The 21,202-nt window shown below is 45.8% G+C and overlaps 1 protein-coding gene across 3 annotated transcripts in view; it reads right to left on the bottom strand.

Annotated features, from left to right (window-relative positions):
- The window catches only part of MTOR (mechanistic target of rapamycin kinase), a 151,048-nt gene extending 139,208 nt beyond the window's left edge, over window positions 1-11,840 (bottom strand). For 2 of the 3 annotated variants that reach the window (XR_002726332.1, XM_023191944.1), the window contains exons 1-6: window positions 11,721-11,840; window positions 8,841-9,016; window positions 8,078-8,186; window positions 6,553-6,785; window positions 5,612-5,812; window positions 3,493-3,627 (exon numbers count right to left, since the gene is read on the bottom strand). Coding sequence is in view for 2 of the 3 variants with exons in the window: in XM_023191944.1 (XP_023047712.1) it covers window positions 3,493-3,627; window positions 5,612-5,812; window positions 6,553-6,785; window positions 8,078-8,186; window positions 8,841-9,002 (840 nt within the window). In the remaining variant the exon portion in view is untranslated. The remainder of the gene's footprint in view (window positions 1-3,492; window positions 3,628-5,611; window positions 5,813-6,552; window positions 6,786-8,077; window positions 8,187-8,840; window positions 9,017-11,720) is intronic. The other variant, XM_023191945.2, reaches the window with a different exon arrangement.
- Window positions 11,841-21,202: the final 9,362 nt, after the last annotated feature.

Genomic DNA, 21,202 nt, shown 5'->3' with positions numbered 1-21,202 from the left:
CTCCAAGACTCCAAATTGAGAAAGAGACACAAGTTTTCCAAACTTCTAAACTTTTCTTGACACACATATTTTCACTTTTCAGAAAATCTTATCCACTCCTCTTGTCAAAGTTACCAATGAGTCTTAAGCTGCTAAATCCAACGGTCAATTCTCAGTCCTCATCTTATTTGACTTATCTGCAGCATTTGATCCAACTGATACTTTCACCTCCTTGAAGCCCTTTCTTCACTTGGCTTCTCAGACTCTAAACTCTCCTGGCTCTCCTCCTCCCTCCCTGGCTGTTCCTTCCCCATCCCCCTTGGTCCTCTTCATCTCCTGACCTCAGGTTCGCAGACCCCATCTCTTCTCCAACTATACTAGTTCCCTGACTAGTCAGTATCTCCACTCAGGTGCCCAACAGGTCTCTAAGATAACAGGTTCAAAACCAAACTCCCAGCCTTCTCCCTCAAGCCTGCTCTTCCCATTTCAGTCTTCCCACTGCAGCGAATGACAACTTTATCCTCCTAATACTCAGGCCAAACACCTTGACACTTCTTCCTCTCCATCTACCTCCAAACCATCAGCAAATCCCAAATTCAGAATCCAGTTGCTTCTTGCAACTCCATAGCTCCCACTGTGGTCTGAGTCACAAATATCCCCCGCTAAGACTGTCGCAGTTCCCTCCTAACTGGATTTCTGGCTTTAATCCTTGGCTCTCTAACAATCCATTCTCAACACACTGGCAAGAGTGATCCTTTTGAAATATGAGTTAAATGTCACTCCACTGCTCAAAGCCCACTTATAGCTTCCCGCTTCCCACACAAAGGCCCTATGTGATGCCCTATGTGATATGCCCCTTCCTTCCCCTAGGTGTTCCTCTGACCCCATATCCCCACGCACCTCTCCTGCTCACTCTGCTCAGCCATGGTAGGGGAGCAGCTACTCAGTATTTGTTGCTCCTCTGATACACCAGCACCCTCCTGCCTCAGGCCCACTGCCTACAATGCTCTTCCCCAGATACCTGCAAGGCTTTTTTCTAACCTCCTTCATGGCTGTACTCAAATGGCACCATGTTTTAAAATGTAATCCTTAATCTAGGCTAGCATTCTGTATTCCCCTTCCTTACTCTACTTTTCTCCATAGCTCTTATAACCATATGATATATAATAGGTTTTTACTTGTATATGATCTATCTTCCCCTATAAGAATGGAATCTGTTTTGTTCACTGCTGGATTATTCTAGCTCTTAGGACACAGTGTAGCTGGCATATACTACGTGCTCAATTAATATGTGTTGAATGAATGAACAAATTGTGAAATTTTAATACCTTATATTTGGATAGTTTCTTTTTTCTTTTCTTTTTTTGGGGACAACGTCTCACTACATTGCCCAGGCTGGTCTCAAACTCCTGAGGTCAAGTGATTCTCCCACCTCGGCCTCCCAGAATGCTTGGATTACAGGCATAAGCCAGCCATGGATAGTTTCTTATAATTTACAAATCACCTTCACAAGAACTATTTCACTTAAATCTGACAACCACTCTATGAGCTAGGTGATACTGTTCTGTTTTAATGGGAGGAAACAAAGATCTCAGAGCCACCCAGGTTACAGTGGAAAACATCATATTAAACTCTAGAGGGAAAATCTGAAGGTTACCACTTATAGAACACCCACTATGTATCAGGTGCTGTGCTGGACACTTCACATACATAGTCATCCCCTTGGTATCCTTGGGGGTTGGTTCCATGACCCACTGTAGATACCAAAATCTGCAGATGCTCAAGTCCCTCAGATAAAGTAGCATAGCATTTGCATATAACCTATGTATAGCCTCCCACATACTTTAAATCATCTCTATGTTAGTTATAATACCTAATACAATGTAAATGCTACGTAAATATTGGTTGCACTGTATTTTTAAAAATTTGTATTATCTTTAAATTGTTGTATTGTTTTTTCTTTGATTTTTTTTTTCTTCTTAAAAAGTTAAAAAAATTTTTTTCGTAGAGACACGGTCTCACCATCTTTTGCCCAGGCTGGTCTCAAACTCCTGGGCTCAAGTGATCTTCCCACTTCAGCCTCCCAAAGTGCTGAAACTGCAGGTGTGGGCCACTGCACCCAGCTCTGGGTATTTGTGAACCATTACTAGTTGAATCCAAATGTAGAACTCATGGATATAGAAGGCCAACATCATTTAGAAACCGTACAAGAACCCAATGAGGTAGGTAAGAGCTCCCGTCCAAAGGCAGAAAAATGAGGTTAAACAGGTAATTTGCCTGAGTCACACAGTCAACAGAGCGGTGGGGATTTGAAGCCAGACTCCTCCTGCTTCTGCAAACTGCTGCATGCGCTGCTTCCACATCTGGGCACAGCTATTATCTAACAAGCACTGTGTCTATTATAAGCAGGAATCCCCGGGGTAAAATTTCACAGCTTGTTTTCTACAGCCAGTCTCACAGATGGAGCTTTACCTCCCAAATATATCCTCAATCAACTACTTCTCAGTATCTGTGCCACCATTCTTAGTCAAAGCCACCACTGTCACTCATCCAGACTACTGTAATAGCTTTGTCTGTCAGCCGTGAGAATGCAACCTCCAACTACAAGGCGCATAACCAAGGGCCCCAGCTGCTTGCTCTGAAACCCATCACTAAGTTTGTGGCAACGCCACCCATTGCTCCCAGTCAATGACAGAACACAGTAGGCTGTCCTGCTCCTCGAAGACACAGACCTCTCCGACGGCCAACTTTGGCTTGAGGACCCTGCAGTGGCCCTGCATAGTAGGCTAGGACACTTCTAGCTGTATTTTACCCTCTTGCTTACTCAGGGTCAGATGTACATTGTGGTCTGATGGTTCTCCCAGCTCCCTCCCCATATTCTCTTGAAGGCTGTTTCCCTAATAAAATCCATGTACTTTTAAACCCACCTTCTCAAGTCAACACATCTCCTAGTTGGTCTCCCTGCTTTCATTCCTGCCTTTCCCCACAGTTTTTCCTATAAGCAGTCAGTGATTGTTAGAAACGCATGACATCACATCATTTGCCTGTGTGCACACTTTCAATGTCTACCCCGCAAAAGCTCGTGTTTACTGTGAACTGCGGGCCTATTAATTTGGCCCCTCCTTCCCTCTCCCTTGCTCCCGGTACACCAGCCATACTTCCCTTCCGCTTCATCAGTGTCTCACACTCTTCCGCCTCAAAGCCTCAGCCTGGAACACAGTTCCCTGGCCTGCTGCAAGGTAGCTCCCTTGTATCATGTGGACCCCCCTCAAGTAACACCACCTGAGAGAGGACCTTCCTCGACCCTCCACTCACCCCATCCCAGTCACTCTCTATCCTACTCTTCTTTAACTTTCTTCATAGAACTTAGTGCTATCTGAAATTATCTTATTTACTTATTTATTATGTTTCCCACCACAAAATGTCAGCTCCATGAGGACATGGATCTCGCCTTGTCTTGCTCACAGAATGGTACATGGGGAGCCTGGACTTCCCTCTGCTGTGGCTTCTCACCTCTCCCTCCATGCTGCTGATTCGGACCAGCTCGTTAAGGATCAGCAAGGCTCCATGGATCCGATCATCCCGATTCATGCCCTTCTCTTTGGCCAAGGTCTCATCAAACCCCTTCTCTGCTTCTTCAAATGTGTGCTATGTAAAGAGACAGGGTGCCTTCATTAGAGACAGAGTACAAACCCAGAAAGAATATAGGCCCATCCCATCTACACTGGGGGTTCTGAGGTGTTACCATGCCTGCTCAGTGCCTTGTGCCAGTTATCGACAAAACTGATCAATCTCTTTTATTTAATTCAGCTTCAATTCCCCCTTTTTTTTTTTTTTTTGAGATGGAGTCTTGCTTTGTTGTCCAGGCTGGAGTGCAGTGGTGCAATCTCGGCTCTCCACAATCTCCACCTCCTGGGTTCAAGTGATTCTCCTGCCTCAGTCCCCCCGAGTAGCTGGGATTACAGGCACACACCACCACGCCTGGCTAATTTTTGTATTTTTAGTAGAGATAGGGCTTCACCATATTAACCAGGCTGGTCTCAAACTCTTGACCTCAAGTGATCCACCCACCTCAGCCTCCCAAAGTGCTGTGATAACAGGTGTGAGCCACCACGCCCGGCCCCAGTTTCAATTCTCATAATAAGCCTTTGAGGAAGATACCATCATCGTCTCTATTTAATAGCTAAAAACACAGACTCAAAGAATTTAAGTGACTTGTCCAAGATAACACAGCAAAGGCAAGACTGGAACCCGGGTCTCTCGATCCCATGTTCAGAGCTCTTTTTCTAACATAAGACTCACTGATAAGTTCCCCCTGCAGCAGTAATCAGCACAGGCCTCATGATACTAGAACAGAGAGAACTGGCACTTTCTAAATTGGTATCATTTGTATCGCACTGATTTTAAGACACCTATTTTTCCATATTTTAACATCTCTGAAAAGAGATGTCTTTTTTTCTCGAGATAGAGTCTCACTTTGTTGCCAAGGCTGGAGTGCAGTGGTGTGATCATGACTCACTGCAGCCTTGATCTCTCGGGCTCAAGTAGTTCTCCCGCCTCAGCCTCTCAAATAGCTGGGACCACAGGCGTGTAACACGAGGCCCAGTTAATTTTTTTATTTTTTGTAGAGATGGGGTCCCACATGCTGCCCAGGCTGGTCTCAAACTCCTGAGCTCAAGCAATCCTTCTGCCTTGGCCTCCCAAAGTGTTGGGATTACAGGCATGAGAATCCGGCTGAGATGTCTTATAATTATTGATAAGAAGAAGGTACAAAGTCAGCCGGGCACAGTGGCTCATGCCTGTAATCCCAGCACTTTGGGAGGCTGAGGTGGGTGGATCACGAGGTCAAGAGATTGAGACCATCCTGGCCAACACGGTGAAATCCCATCTCTACTGAAAATACAAAAATTAGCTGGGCCTGTAGTCCCAGGTACTCGGGAGGCTGAGGTAGGAGAATCACTTGAACCCAGGAGGCAGAGGATTGATGCAGTGAGCCAAAATCACACCACTGAACTCCAGTCTGGTGACTGAGCACGACACAGACTCCAAAAAAAAAAAAAAAAGAGGTACCAAGTCACAGTTTAAGTGGCATATTTGCATTCTTAGTCATACATAAAACAACGTATAGAATAATGGTGTGGCAATCCATAGATGTTTGCTTTAAAAAAATGCAATAAAGTAACTATCGATTCATACTGAGCATAAAAAATTCACTGGAGGCCAGGCACGGTAGTTCATGCCTGTAATCCTAGCACTTTGGGAGGCCAAGGCAGGTGGATCACCTGAAGTTGGGAATTCGAGACCAGCCTGGTCAACATGGCAAAACCCTGTTTCCATTACGAAAATTAGCTAGGCGTGGTGGTACACGCCTGTAGTCTCAGCTATTCGGGAGGCTAAGGTGGGAGAATCGCTTGAACCCGAGAGGCAGAGGTTGCGATGAGCTGAGACTGTGCAACTGCACTTCAGCCTGGGCAATCCATCTCAAAAAAAAAAAAAAAAAAAAAATATTCACTTGAGACCAAAACAAAACCTGATTCTTGCTCCATGGCAAGGGCCTGTGGCTGCCCCTTAGCCAGGTGATTCTCTATGTAGATGTGTTTTCCTAGTGTTGGGAATGGATCCATCTCCTCACCCTGTACCACTGAGGCTTCTGCATCTCCTTCGGCTCACGCTGGGTGGTGAGAATCAAACAGGCACGAAGGGCGGCCACAGCTCCCTCACGGATGGCCTGTTTGGGGTCCCACACAGCCACAAAAATGTTGTCAAAGAAGGGCTGCACTTGCTGGAAGAAGAAGGTAGGGACGCTGATGGCCAGCTCACGGAGAACCAGGACCTGGAGAAAAAGACAAACTGAGAACTCTCGTCGGTACCAGTGTTTTGTTCTCTCAGGAGTACCGTCTTTTATCATCTTAGAGCCATACACACTAGGAACAGAGAAGGCTTGCTTACTCCTCAGCTAGGAAATTCTGGGGACAGAGGAAGGAAAGCAAATTTGATTAAACATCTCAGTGTTCATTATTCTAGGTTGTTTACAAACACAGAACGCTTGTAATGTTTGAATATAAGCTCTGGAAGCGCATATGTGTTTTATGCTTTCTATATCACTATACGAATAGCACAGAACTCTACCTGGAATATTGTAGGTATGTAGTAAATATTTATTGAATGGATAATCCTGTTTAATGTTTAATCTTGTTGTCATTTTTATTTGACAGAGGAAGAAACTGAAGGTCAGAAGCTGCCCCAGGTTACAGAGTTAGGTAGGAAGTTGTAAAGCCAAGACTTGAGCCAGGGTCCAAGTGTGTGTCCTCCTCCTGGTACCATGCTCCCTCCTCACAGTACTGCCTCCTCTGAAGGGCAGCGGACTGGAAAGCATGTGGCTGATGCTTCTGATCCCCACCACACCACTGCTAGATTCTCTCTTAAGGACGGACTCTACCCCATCTCACAGCCTGGAATCCTAGCCCTTCTAACCAGCCTTTTTCAGGGATGAGCCTCAGAAGGAAGTACAAGACCCCACCATGACACCATCGCTCCCCAAGCCTGGCTGTGCTCCTCCCTGCAGGCACTCACAGCTGCATGTCTCCGGCCCTCATTGCGGTCAGCACCCAGCCATTCCAGGGCTCGCTTCACCTCAAATTCCACATACTCAGCGGTGAAAGTGTCTCCTGCCATGGCAAGGCGGCCGATGGCCTTGGATGCCATTTCCATGACAACTGGGTCATTGGAGGGGAGGAGGTTCCGAAGATAGTTGGCAAATCTGCCAATTCGGGTGGCATTCCCACCTTCCACTCCTATGAGGCTGGCTGGAAAAGAGAGGAAGGCAAAAGGTGATGATGGGGCATAGGCTGACCAGGAAAGTACGCAGACTTCAACTAAAAGCTGGCAAGTGCTGGCCAGGTGCAGTGGCTCAAGCCTGTAATCCTACCACTTTGGGAGGCCAAGGTGGGCGGATTGCCTGAGCTCCGGAGTTCGAGACCAGCCTGGGCAATATGGAGAAACCCCATCTCTACTAAAATACAACAACAACAAAAAAAATCAGTCGGGCGTTTCAGCATGCGCCTGTAGTCCTGGCTACTTGGGAAGCTGAGGCAAGAGAACTGCTTGAACCCGGGAGGCGGAGGTTGCAGTGAGCCGACATTGCGCCATTGCACTCCAGCCTGGGTGACAGAGCAAGACTGTCTCAGGAAAAAAAAAAAGGAAAAAAAAACTGGCAAGTGATCCCTCCATTCTACTTTGAGTACATTTCTAGAGGGTAAGGACACAATTTTTATTTTAACCCAGATATTTAATACTTGTGCCAGAAATATTTACATACAGCAAAATAATCTCATGCTAGTATAACATTCCCCCCTAGCCCCCCAAAAAGGGAAAGCAACTGAGACTGGATAATAATTCACAGGACTGATGACCAGTCCTCAGAAGTTAAAAATGACCTGCCTGGCCAGGTGTGGTGGCTCACACCTGTAATCCCAGCACTCTGGGAAGCCGAAGTGGGCAGATCACTCGACGTCAGGAGTTCGAGACCAGCCTGCCTAACATGGTGAAACCCTGTCTCTACTAAAAATACAAACATTAGCCAGGCATGGTGGCAGGTGCCTGTAATCCCAGCTACTCGGGAGGCTGAGGCACGAGAATCATTTGAACCCAGGAGGCGGAGGTTGCAGTGAGCCAAGATTGCACCACTGCACTCCAGCCTGGGCAAGAGTAAGATTCCATCTCAAAAAAAAAAAGAGACCTGCCTTTTATTAACTATACCGATTCCACTTTTCCATTCGTGAGCCCCACTATGCAAAACCCTGCTCTACTGAGGAACCCGAGCCCACAAAAGGCAACATGAAGGAGGGGAAAGAAAGCTGGCTTCCAGTCTCAGCTCTGGTAAACTGTCTGAAAAGTCACTCAATGGTTCTGAGACTCCACCTCCACATCTAAAAATACGTTTTTCCTGTGGCCCAGGACCGTTGCTAGAATTAAAAGCCACAGGCTTCTTAAATTTCATTAAGCAAATATGAACTAGCATCCAGTAAGTGGCAGACACAGGGTGCAATGGGCACAAAGGTGAGTGTGTTGTTTTTGTGACTAGAGATTCTGTCCTTACCTATGGCCAAGATGCCACCTTTCCTCTCATTGGCATCTGAGCTGGAAACCAATTCAAAAATGTGATGGTTCAGCTGGTCATAGAAGCGAGTAGACTCCTCTTGACTCATCTGCAAAAGAAGATATAATCAGAACAATTTCTAGTAATTCTCTGACTGTGGTGGTGGGAGTGGGCTGGCATCTAAAGATTAGATCCTGAGAGGCAGGCAGTATAGTTCAAACCAAAGAAGACAAGCTACTGCCCACTTCTACAGGATTACACTGTAGAGCACCTGAACTTGCAATCATCTGATTATTTAACAAATATTTATTGGGTATCTACTCTGTGGCAGAAAATGTTCTGTCCTAGGTTCTTTCTACTACCAGGGATACAAGGATAAACAAGATACTGTCTCTGACCTCAAGTCTGGTCTCTATTTAGAAAGTCCCTAGTTCTCAACTCTCCAAACCCATCCCAATCACTATTATCAGACAGAAAGCATTTGAGGGTGTGGTATGTGGTAAGGAAAAAAGAAAAAGCTAAAAGAAACAGCTAAGTCTATTCTGGCCCCTAAAATGTGACCACAAACAAGAAAAATGCCACAGAAATGTGCAACTGCTGCAAAAGAACCTGCATGTTTTATGGATGTGAGAGGTTGAGTGCCTTTCTAAAATAATCTCTGTTTTCCAAATCCTCGCTTAGCTGTCCAAAAAAAATCTAAACCAGTGATGATACATTTAGCCCAAACATCCCACAATGACTGGCCCCCAAATCACAGAAGCACCTCTCGGAGTTCCATGGTGACATAGTGCTGGAGCTCCTTGGCGGCTTTGGCCCTGGTCTCCTCATTCCGGCTCTTCAGGCCACTGGCAAACTGCTGTAGAACACTCACATTGCTAGATGTGGTGGCAGCGGTGGTGGCGGCGGCAGGTCCGGTTCCAAGCATTTTGCCCTGAGGTTCTTTAGAGAGAAGTTTCCTTTAATATTCTGGACAAGAAAGTATGGTGATAAATTTACTTATGGCCCTGGTCATCCAACACAGATCTCCCCTGAGCCCTTGTCAGGCAGGGGATTCTAAAAAGACTGAGAGATTTATTGAGGAACATTTAGAAAGCCTAGATTCATTAAACAATGACTGATGTTTAAAAGAGGCAGTGTGGTAGGGAGGGTCAAATTACGGGCTATGGGAGCTAGCCTACTTGGGTTTGAATCCTTGGGTTATATACCTTGAGCAGTGTGGGAGGCCGAGTCAGGAGGACCACCTGAGATCAGGAGTTCGAAACCAGCCTGGCCAACATGGTGAAATCCCATCTCTACTAAAAATACAAAAATTAGCTGGGCGTGGTGGCATGTGCCACCCAGGAGGCTGAGGCAGGAGAATCACTTGAACCTGGGAGGTGGAGGTTGCCCTAAGCCAAGATCCTGCCACTCCACTGTCTCAAAACAAAAACAAAAACAAGGTTATACACCTTGAGAAAGACACTAAAAATGTCTGTTTCTTCAACTACAATAGGAAGATAATAGTACCTAGTTCATGGGTTGATGCGAGGACTAAATGAGTTAATACATGTCAAAAAGTGTTTAAAACACTGCAGGGCATAAACTGAGTTCTTAATAATTGTTAGCTATTATTATTACTACTACTACTATGTACATGGCACAGTGCCAGGTAACAAATGTGGGGAGGTAGGGAAAGAATTAAAAATGACTAAAACTGCCCCTTTCCTCAAGTTCAGTCTAAAAAGAGAGATTATTATTCTACAGCAGCATTTTCTAATGGAAATATAGGCCAGGCACAGTGCCTCACACCTGTAATCCCAGCACTTTGGGAGGCCAAGGCAGGCAGATCACCTGAGGTCAGGAGTTTGAGACCAGCCTGGGGAATATGGTGAAACCCCGTCTCTACCAAAAATACGAAATTAGCCAGGCATGGCAGTGCATGCCTGTAATCCCAGCTACTTGGGAGGTTGAGGCAGGAGAATCACTTGAACCCAGGAGGCGGAGGTTGCAGTGAGCCAAGATTGCGCCATTGCACTGCAGCCTGGGCAACAAGAGCAAAACTCCATCCCAACTGAAAAAAAAAAAAAGAGGAAATACAGTGATCCACAAACATAATTTTAAAGCTGCTGGTAGCCATATTTTAAAAGGTGAAAAGAAACAGGTGAAATTAATTACTTAAACCAATATATCCAAAATATCATTTCAACGTTATCAATATTTAAAAAATTGATACAGTGTCCATTCTTTTTTTGTAGCGAGTCTTCAAAAATCGAATGCGCATTTTACACTTACGACAATGTCAATTTGGACTAGTCACTTTTATTTATTTTTTGAGAGGGAGTCTTGCTCTGTCACCCAGGCTGGAGTGCAGTGGCCTGATCTCGGCTAACTGCAACCTCCACCTCCTGGGTTCAAATGATTCTCCTGCCTCAGCTTCCCAAGTAGCTGTGACTACATATGTGCAGCACCACGCCTGGCTAATTTTTTTTGTATTTTTAGTAGAGATGGGGTTTCATCATGTTGGCTAGGCTGGTCTCAAATTCCTGACCTCAGGTGATCCGCCCGCCTTGGCCTCCCAAAGTGCTGGGATTACAGGTGTGAGCCACCTGAACTAGTCACATTTCAAGTGCTCTACAGCCACATGTGGCTGGTGATTCTTGTACTGAACAATGCAGTTCTACAGGGGACTAACACTTCAAATGTAAGCTAAAAGAAACCAATTAGTTTCTGAGATCATTCCTTCATTCCTCAATTATGCCCACACTGCTATGGGTGTAACATACACCTATCCTAAGTATGTTCAGCTTATGCTACAAAATCAATTTCTCAAAATTCTTATTTTTGAACCAATTTGTAAGGCACAGAGGAAAAACCAGGGAATAATTGGTTTTGAAAAGCTTTCAAATACTCCAGTGCCAAGAAGAAGACTGCAGAAAGAAATGTCATCCTTTAGGGGAGAAGAAACTTAAGAATCCCTACTAAGAAAACTACTCCAGTTTGTGTGTATGTGTGTGTATGAAAGAGGGGAAGGAGGCTGGCAAGGAAAGGCTCAGGAAAGAACCAGTGTATCTTCATATGGTCTGAGGCCCACAGGCCATCTGCTCCAGGCTGAATTCAATTAAACTTAGGATATCTGAAGTCAAATATCCTAAGGGTCTTGATAGGGCTTAAGTAAGTTAAAATTGGATGGGAGAAACAGGGATGGGGCTGGGGGAGAAGGCGAGAGGATGTACCCCAACGATGTAACCGAGCTCAGTTTCGGTGACTGGGTCTCTGAAAAGTGTCCACGGTGGAGGATAAGGGGCTGACACGGACGCTGGTGTTCCCTGGGGCAGAGATACGAAATTTTTGTACGTGGCTCAGAAGAAAGGGTGACTGTAACGGGCAAAAGACCCAAAGGGCAGTACGAGAGCTGATGGGCCGGCCTTCGGGCGGACGTACCGCGGGCCGAAGGGTGCAGGGGTCTCTTGGGGGTCCCGGGGAGGTGGGCGTTGCCTCGAGGGGTGGGACTCAAGGGCTTAGACGGTGCCCAGGTCGTGGGGCCGGCAGTGTGGGGACCCCACGTCCCAGACGGGCGGCTTCCCCTGGCCCCACCACGGGCAAGTTGGCCGTGGGTCTGGACATTACGCCGCCTTAGAGGGGTCGTTCCAGGCCCTAGACTCACCATGCGGCTTCGGCCAAGGCCTCAGCTGCCGCCGCCAGCACCGGTACCGCCGCCTCAGGCCCCCTGCCCCACCGCCCGCCTTCCCCGCTGTCCTCTAAACCGGGAGCGAGGGAAGGAGGGTTCCTAGCCCTGAGGGCCAATCGACAAGTACAGGAAGAAGATGGACTGAAAAACAGGCCAATAGTAGTGAAGAAGAAGTGAAGCTTCAGGACCCGGCTTCTCCAGGGGGCGGGCACTATTCAAATAGACAAACCACGCGGCCAGTGGCAGGTGAAAACAGGCTTGGGTCCACTCGGGAGAACCAATCGGTCGTGAGTTGACCTCAGTCACTTCCACTCACACATCCGGTGCGGCGCTGCTAGGATTCCCCTCTGCATCCGGGCTGTGAACTCAGGGAGTCCGCTGTCTGGGTACCTCCGGATCGCACCAGGAGCAGCCAGCAGAGGTTCGCGACCACTCCAGGTGTAATTCTGAGAGGAGAGTGTGAGCAATGCTGGCGCCCAGGAATTACTGCATCAAAAGACGTTTCGGGCTAGCGCTCTTTATGGATCCTGTGATTTCTCTTTTGTTACATTTAATAAGCATTTGAAAATGTTTTTAATTAGATTTTCTCACTTTCCCAAAATTATCCAATTCAGGATCACTCCAGAGAAACCATAGCCAAGTTTTAACCAAAAGAGCTACTCATAAATAAAATTTTCAAAGCAACATTATTTTTTTAAAATCCTTTCAAAAAATCAATAGCTGGCCCGGCGCAGTGGCTCACGCCCGTAATCCCAGCACTTCGGGAGGCCGAGGCGGGCGGATCACTTAGGAGGAGTCGAGACCAGCCTGGCCAACATGGTGAAACGCCCCCCGCTTCTCTACTAAAAATACAAAAATTAGGTGGGCATTGTGGCGCACGCCTGTAATCCCAGGTGCTCGGGAGGCTGAGGCACGAGAATCGCCTGAACCCGGGAGGCGAAGGTTGTAGTGAGCCGAGATCGTGCCACTGCCCTCCAGCCTGAGCGATTGAGCAATCTCCGTCTCAATGAATACATACATACATACCAAAGAAAATAAATAAATAGCTGCTGGTCACAGTGGCCCACGCCTGTAATCCCAGCACTTTGGGGGACTGAGGCAGGAGGATCGCTTGAGGCCAGGAGTTCCAGACCAGCCTGGGCAACATAGTGAGACAATGTCTCCACAAATTGGGGGAAAAAAAAAATCAATAGCAAAAGTGGATTTGACTACATTTCTTTTTTCTTTTTTTTTTTATCACAGTCTATTTGTCATAGTAAACACTGAAAATTCCTAAATATTTCAAAGTAGGAGTCCAATAAAATATGATGCATTCAGCCAGGTGCGGTGGCTCACACCTGTAATCCCAGCACTTTGAGAGGCCGAGGCTGGCGGATCACGACGGCAGGAGTTTGAGACTAGCTTGACCAACCTCGTGAAACCCCTTCTCTACTAAAAATACAAAAAAAGTAGCGGGGCATGGTGGCGGGCCCCTGTAATTACAGCTACTTGGGAGGCTGAGGCAGGAGAATCGCTTGAAGCCAGCAGATGGAGGTTGCAATGAGCCAAGATCACGCCACTGCACTACAGCCCGGATGACAGTGCAAGACTCAGTCTTAAAAGAAAAAATGCATTCATAATAAGAAAAATATGTAGCCATTAATAATAATAATTTAGAGCCTATCATGGTGGCTCATGCATGTAATCCTAGCACTTTGGGAGGCCAAGGCAGGATTGCTTGAGGCCAGGAGTTTCAGACCAGCCTGAGCAACATAGTGAGACCCTCATCTCTACAAAAGAAATTTAAACATTAGCTGTGCATGGTAGCACGTGCCTGTAGTCCCAGCTACTTGGAAGGCTGAGGCAGGAGAAGCACTTGAGTCCATGATTTCAAGGTTGCAGTCATCTGTGATCTCCACTGCACTGCAGCCTGGGCAGCAGAGAAAGATCCTGTCTCAAATAATAATAATAATAATAATAATAACAATAATAATAATAATAGCAACAAGAAGTAGCGGTAATGAGATGAATATTTGCTAAGAAGGAAAAAGTTCACAACTAGTTCAAAAACTACAAATTATACAACAATGTAAGTATAATATAACCATTTACAAAAATATTTATACTTTTCTCATCTGTCTATGTTTACATGGGGAGATGTGCACAACAGGAAAGCCACACTTTTTTTCTTTATACATTATCATCAATTACTTATGTAACGAAAAGAAGTAAAGGTAGAAGAAATGAGTTTTCAGAAGACCTAAACTGTCAAATTAAAGACGGTTGGGCTGGGTGCGGTGGCTCACACCTGTAATCCCAGCATTTTGGGAGGCCAAAGCAGGAAGATTGCATGAGCCCAGGCATTTGAGACCAGCCTGGGCAACATAGTGAGACCCCAATCTCAAATAAATAAATAAATAAATAAATAAATAAAGATGGTTGATAATATTCTATGGCTAACAAAATGCTTTGTTTGGTAGGTTTTTGTTGTTGTTGTTAATACCTATGATACTGGCCAGGCACAGTGACCCAACATTTTGGGAGGCTGAGGCAGGTGGAGTGAGCCCAGGAGTTTGAGACCAACCTAGGCAACATGGTGAAACCTCACCCTTACAAAAAATGCAAAAAATTAGCTGGTGTGGTGGCGTGCACCTGTGGTCCCACTACTTAGGAGGCTGAGGTGGGAGGATCACTTGAGTCCAGGAGATCAAGGCTGCAGTGAGCTGTGATCTCACCACTGCATTCCATCCTGAGTTGACAGAGTGAGACCCTGTCTCAAAAAGAAAAAAAATATATATATATAATTGCTACTTTTTTTTTTTTGAGACAGTCTTACTCTGTCACCCAGGCTGGAGTGCAGGGCAGCGATCTCGCCTCACTGCAACCTCCACCTCCCGGGTTTAAGCGATTCTCTTGCTTCAGCCTCCCAAGTAATAATGGCTACTTTAGATTTAGCCTCTTTTCATTGCTTCTGTGAGATAACTGTTCCTCTAAACTTTACATTTTCACTGATGTTCAACAACTTTTTATTTTTTATTTTTTTTAGATGGAGTCTCATTCTGTCACCCAGGCTACAGTGCAGTGGCACAATCTCGGCTCACTACAACCTCCACCTCCTGGGTTCAAGTGATTCCCGTGCCTCAGCCTCCTGAGTAGCTGTGATTACAGGAACCTGCCACCATACCCGGCTAATTTTTGTATTTTTAGTAGAGACGGGGTTTCGCCATGTTGGCCAGGCTGGTTTTGAACTCCTGACCTCAGGTGATCCGCCTGCCTCAGCCTCCCAAAGTGCTGGGATTACAGGTATGAGCCATCGCGCCTGGCCCAACATCTATGTTTTTATCATTAAAAATTTCTAATATTCAATATAGTCTCTATTCAAATCTCCAAATAAACAAGTTATATTTATCATGAAAAGTCTTGCTCCACCCTTGCCCCTTGACTATGTGTTTTCTCAGTTTCTTATGCATCCCTAGATTTTCTGTCTGCAAAAACAAGCAAATATATACATATGTATATTCCTTTTTTTATTTTTTTTGAGACAGAGTCTCATTCTGTCGCCCAGGCTGGAGTGCAGTGGCATGATCTTGGGTCACTGCAACCTCTGCCTCCCAGGTTAAAGTGATTCTCCTGCCTCAGCCTCCCCAGTAGCTGGGATTACATGCCTGCGCCATCATGCCTAGCTAATTTTTGTATTTTTAGTAGAGATGAGGTTTCACCACATTAGCCAAACTGGTCTCAAACTCCTGAACTCAGTTGATCCGCTCGCCTCAGCCTCCCAAAATGCTAGGATTACAGGCACGAGCCACCGCGCCCAGCCCATACATATATTCTTATTTTCCCCTTTTGTTATACTATATGCACTATTTTGCATTTTTTAAATTTTAGTGTATCTTGTAGATCTTTCTCTTATAGTTCCAACAGGTTTATATGCCTGCTGCACAGCAACAGACCAATACAATGAGACAGCAGAGTCTACAGCAGAGAGAGAGTTTAATGATCACAGGGCAGCCAAGTGAGGAGATGGGAGTATTACCAGTGCTGAATCTACATGGTCTGCAGCAAGCTCAGTTCTTGCCTCCTCAGAAGAAAGAATTCAACTGAGGGGCATAAGGCAGAGTGAGAGACTGAGGCAAGTTTTAGAACAGAAGGGAAAGTTTATTAAAGAGTGTTAGAGCAGGAATGAAAGGAAGTAAAGGACACTTGGAAGAGGACGAAGCAGTTGACCTGAGAGATGAAGTGCGCTGTTTGACCATGACTTGGGGTTGGCATAGGAAACTGCAGGGTCTTGCTTCCCTTCTCCCCTAATTCTTCCCTTGGGGTGGGCTGACCACATGCATGGTGGCCTGTCAGCACTTGGGTGGGGGCACATGTGCAGTGTGTTTACTGGAGTTGTGCGCATGCTCACTCAAGGTGTGTTTCCCTTACCAGTCCAGTGTTCCTAGAGGAAGATCATCTGCCATTTTGCCTCTTAGTGCCCATGCTTGAGCCCTACTCGCCCAGCTCCTGAGATCTTATGGGAAGCTGCTGATCACCAGTTTCAGGTGTTTCTGTCTTTTGGGAGACGGCCTTTCCCTGGCACCAGCTGCAAGCAATTATTATTTTAGAGCAATAGCTTAACTGCCTGACCATCACTCAATGGTTGCTTGACATTCCTGGGGTTAGGGGGTGGGGGCCTCTCCTGCTCTGCTCAGGTCTGACTAGTTACCTACTGTAACTGGAGGAGACCTCCAAATCCATCTCCCCAAGGAATTCTGAGCTGGCTTTTTTTTTTTTCCTTGCGATGGAGTCTCGCTCTGTTCCCCAGGCTGGAGTGCAGTGGCAGGATCTCAGCTCACTGCAACCGCTGCCTCCCAGGTTCAAGCAATTCTTGTGCCTCAGCCTTTCGAATAGCTGGGATTACAGGTGCGTGCCACCACACCTGGCTAATTTTTGTATTTTTAGTAGAGACAGGGTTTCACCGTGCTGGTCAGGCTGGTCTCAAACTCCTGACCTCTTGATCCACCTGCCTTGGCCTCCCAAAGTGCTGCGATTACAGGGATGAGCCACCACACCCAGCCTGAGCTGGGGTTTTTAAGGGGATTGTAGAGGGGGAGAGGCTGGAAATTTGGTATCATTTATTGGTCGGGGTAAGGGGGATGAAATCATCAGGATGTGGAAACTGCATTCTTTGGTGAGTTACCTCCCTGTGGGGTCTTTCACAATGGCTGTCACCAGTAGTTTCACTGATATGCAGGACCTGGAAGAATACCTCAAGTGGAAAACAATGTTTTGCAAGCTTAAGTTGTCTGATGACAGGGTCTGCGTGATTCTGGGACAGTAGGCAGCAAACAACTATGAGGAAGTGGCTCAGAGTTCAGTGTGACCTCATGATGAATGCTGAACATGTTGCAAGCTTTATTTTCATTTCTCTCCCTCCCTTCTTCCCCGATTTATTTTATTTTATTTTATTTTGAGGCAGAGTCTCACTCTGTCACCCAGGCTAGAGTGCAGTGGTGCGATCTCAGTTCACTACAACCTCCACCTCCTGGGTTCAAGCGATTCTCCTGCCTCAGCCTCCCGAGTGGCTGGGATAACAGGCGTGCGCCACCACGCCAGCTAATTTTTGTACTTTTTTTTTTTTTTTAAGACCAAGTGTCTCTCTGTAGCCCAGGCTAGAGTGCAGTGCATGATCTCAGCTCACTGCAATCTCTGCCTCCCAGGTTCAAGTGATTCTCCTGCCTCAGCCTCCAGAGTAGCTGAGATTATAGGTGCGCGCCTCTGCAGAGTAACTGGGATTACAGGTGCGTGCCACTGCACTCGGCTAATGTTTTGTATTTTTAGTAAAGACAGGGATTCACCATGTTGGCCAGGCTGGTCTTGAATTCCTGATCTCAGGTAATCCGCCTGCCTCGGCCTCCCAAAGTGCTAGGATTACACTCCCAAAGTGCTACACTGCACCTGGCCCCTGATTAATTTTATAAAGTTTGTTGGGATGGTTTCATTTCCATCTTAGTACACAGAGAGTTTCTCATCCTTTTGTTGTTGCTACAGCTGCATAGTGCTCCATCACATGGTTGTGCCATAGTTCATTTTCCAGTCCTCCGTGAATAGACATTTGTGTTATGTCCAAATTTGTGCTATTACAAATGCTGCAATGAATGCCTTTGTACATATATAATTTTCTTCCCTGACAGCTATATCAAGATAAATTCCCAGAAATGGAATTCCATGGTCAGACAGTTTTGATGAATCTTGTCAAGTTGATCTCTATAAGGGAGGTACCAATTTTTACTTTCATTAGCCATATAGGAGATTTTTGCCACCCTGAGATATGATAAAGCTCTGTTTTCTAATTAATAATCAAAGATGATTTTATAGCAACAGAAATTGGTGCATTTGTAGGTTTCTGTTTACAAAGAACTTTCTTTTTTATTGTATTTTTGCAAGTCTTTTTATTTTATTGTAATACTTTAAGTTCTAGGGTACATGTGCACAACATGCAGATTTGTTACATAGGTATACATGTGCCATGTTGGTTTGCTGCGCCCATCAACTTGTCATTTACATTAGGTATTTCTTCTAATGCTATCCCTCCCCTAGGCCCCCAGCCCCCAACAGGTCCCAGTGTGTGATGTTCCCCTCCCTATGTCCATGTGTTCTCATTGTTCAACTCCCACTACAAAGAACTTTCTTATTTATTACACTAAAATAATAACTAATAGTTATTGAGCACTTACAGCATATCAGGGATTTTGGTGGACATTATCGAGTACTTGTTAAAAGCAGCTTGGAGTCTAACTGAATCTGAAATTTGGCTGCAACACTTAGTACCTATTTCCTTATGTGTAAAACTGGAAGGATTATAGTCCCTTCATTGGTAGGCAGTATTGTGGGGGTTAAACGCTAATACCACATGTAAAGTACCTAAAAGAGGTACTTGGCTGGGCATGTTGGCTCACACCTATAATCCTAGCACTTTGGGAGGCCAAGGCGGGTGGATCACCTGAGGTCAGGAGTTTGAGACCAGCTTGGTAAAACCCTATCTCTGCTAAAAATATAAAAATTAGCCGGGCGCGGTGGCAGGCACCTGTAGTCCCAGCTACTCAGGAATCTGAGGCAGGAGAATCACTTGAACCTGGGCGGTGAAGGTTGCAGTCAGCTGAGATCGCACCACTGCACTCCAGCCTAGGCGACAGAGCAAGACTCCGTCTCAAAAGCAAACAAAGTATATATGGCTTATGTGAACAGTCAATAAATGCTGTTTACTATTATGCCTGAGCATTTCTATGAGGCAGGTTGTATTGTTCCCACCTTATATATAAGTAAGCCAAAGAACAGAGATACTGGGACATGTAATTGGTAATTGATAGAGCCAGGATTTTAATATATCTGCTCATATATTTTCTGATTTGACATTGTATGACTCATGGGTTTGGCCAGCATAGAAAGCTTTGTGCTGAGTGGTGAAGTTGTAATGTTTAACAACCAGATTGGGGTAAGAGAGAGCAGATATATACAGAGCTAGCTTCACAGCTACATCATGCTCTGTTTTGCAATTGTTAATGATTTTGAACAAGAGGCCTCATTTATTTATTTATTTTTTTTGAGACAGAATTTCACTCTTGTTGCCCAGGCTGGAGTGCAATGGCGCAATCTTGGCTCAACGCAACCTCTGCCTCCTGGGTTCAAGCGATTCTTCTGCCTCAGCCTCCCGACTAGCTGGGATTACAGGCATGTGCCACCATGCCCAGCTAATTTTGTATTTTTAGTAGGGACGGGGGTTTCTCCATGTTGGCCAGGCTGGTCTCGAACTCCTGACCTCAGGTGATCCACCTGCCTCAGCCTCCCGAAGTGCTGGGATTACAGGTGTGAGCCACCCCGCCTGATGATTTGTTTTTTTATTTTTTAAATTAATTAATTTTTTTTTGAGATGGAGTTTTGCTCTTATTGTCCAGGCTGGAGTGCAATGGCACGATCTCGGCTCACCGCAACCTCCACCTCCTGGGTTCAAGCGATTCTCCTGCCTCAGCCTCCTGAATAGCTGGGATTACAGGCATGTGCCACCACACCCAGCTAATTTTGTATTTTTAGTGGAGACAGGGTTTCTCCATGTTGGTCAGGCTGGTCTTGAACTCCCGACCTCAGGTCATCTCCCCGCCTTGGCCTCCCAAAGTGCTGGAATTACAGGCGTGAGCCACCGTGCCCGGCCTGGTCCCACTTATTTACTTATTTTATTTTATTTATTTTTTTGAGATAAGATCTCACTCTATTGCCCAGGCTGGAGTGCAGTGGCACAATCATGACTCACTGCAGCCTCAACTTCCCAGGCTCAGGTGATTCTTCCCCCCTCAGCCTCCCAAGTAGCTGGGACCACAGGTGCACACTGCCACACCTGGCTAATTCTTTTTTTTTTTTTTTTTTTCGATGGGGTTTCACCGTGTTAGCCAGAATAGTCTTATCTCCTGATCTCATGATCTGCCCGCCTCGGCCTCCCAAAGTGCTGGGATTACAGGCATGAGCCACTGCGCCTGGCCCACACCTGGCTAATTCTTCGATTTTCGCTGTGTTGTCCAGACTGGTCTTGAGCTCCCGGGCTCAAGTGATCCACCTGCCTTGCCCTCCCAAAGTGTTGAGATTATAGGCGTGAGCCACCACATCTGGTCTTTTTTTTTTTAGAGTGGAGATCTCACTATGTTGCCCAGGCTGGTCTCTAACCGGAGCTCAAGCGATCCTCCCACCTCAGCCTCCTGAGTAGCTGGGACTGCAGGCACACATTACCACACCCAGCACCACCTCTTTAGTTTGCAATGGGTACCACAAATTAGGTAGTCAGTCCTGTGTGCATATATGTTGCATGTGTATTATAACTTTCACTGATGTAAATGATGTGTAGCATAAAGTTTACAAATACTAAAATATACAGGACTCTATTGTGAACTCCATATAGCCAGTTCTCACAGTTATGTTTTATTTGATGTTGGGTAGCTTCCCTATGGTCCCAATTAATCAATGAGCATAGTTCAGACATGAATGTTGGTTGATATTTTATGTAAGGAGTAAGAGGAAAGTGAAACAATCAAAAGAGATACGTCAGAACTTCACTAGTTTGTCAAGGCTACGAGCGACTTACTTGTTCAACTGGATTATAATTTGCCAATATTGGATGAATATTTCCTCAAAGTTTTGATGCATTCACTTACACACTTTTTTTTTCTTTTTTGAGATGGAGTCTTGCTGTATTGCCCAGGCTGGAGTATAGTGGGGTGATCTTGGCTCAATGCAGCCTCTGCCTCCAGGGTTCAAGCAATTCTCCTGCCTTAGCCTCCTGAGTAGCTGCGATTACAGGAATGTACCACCATCCCCGGCTAATTTTTTTTTTCTTTTTTGAGATAGAGTCTCACTCTGTCACCCAGGCTGGAGTCCAGTGGTGTGATCTTGGCTCACTGCAACCTCCATCTCCCGGGTTCAAGCAATTCTCCTGCCTCAGCCTCCCGAGT

This window comes from Piliocolobus tephrosceles, chromosome 1 (assembly GCF_002776525.5).
Source record: "Piliocolobus tephrosceles isolate RC106 chromosome 1, ASM277652v3, whole genome shotgun sequence".
Classification (NCBI taxonomy): domain Eukaryota; kingdom Metazoa; phylum Chordata; class Mammalia; order Primates; family Cercopithecidae; genus Piliocolobus; species Piliocolobus tephrosceles.
The sequence above is the reverse complement of the archived record's forward strand: the minus strand, read 5'-3'. Positions and strand labels throughout refer to the sequence as shown.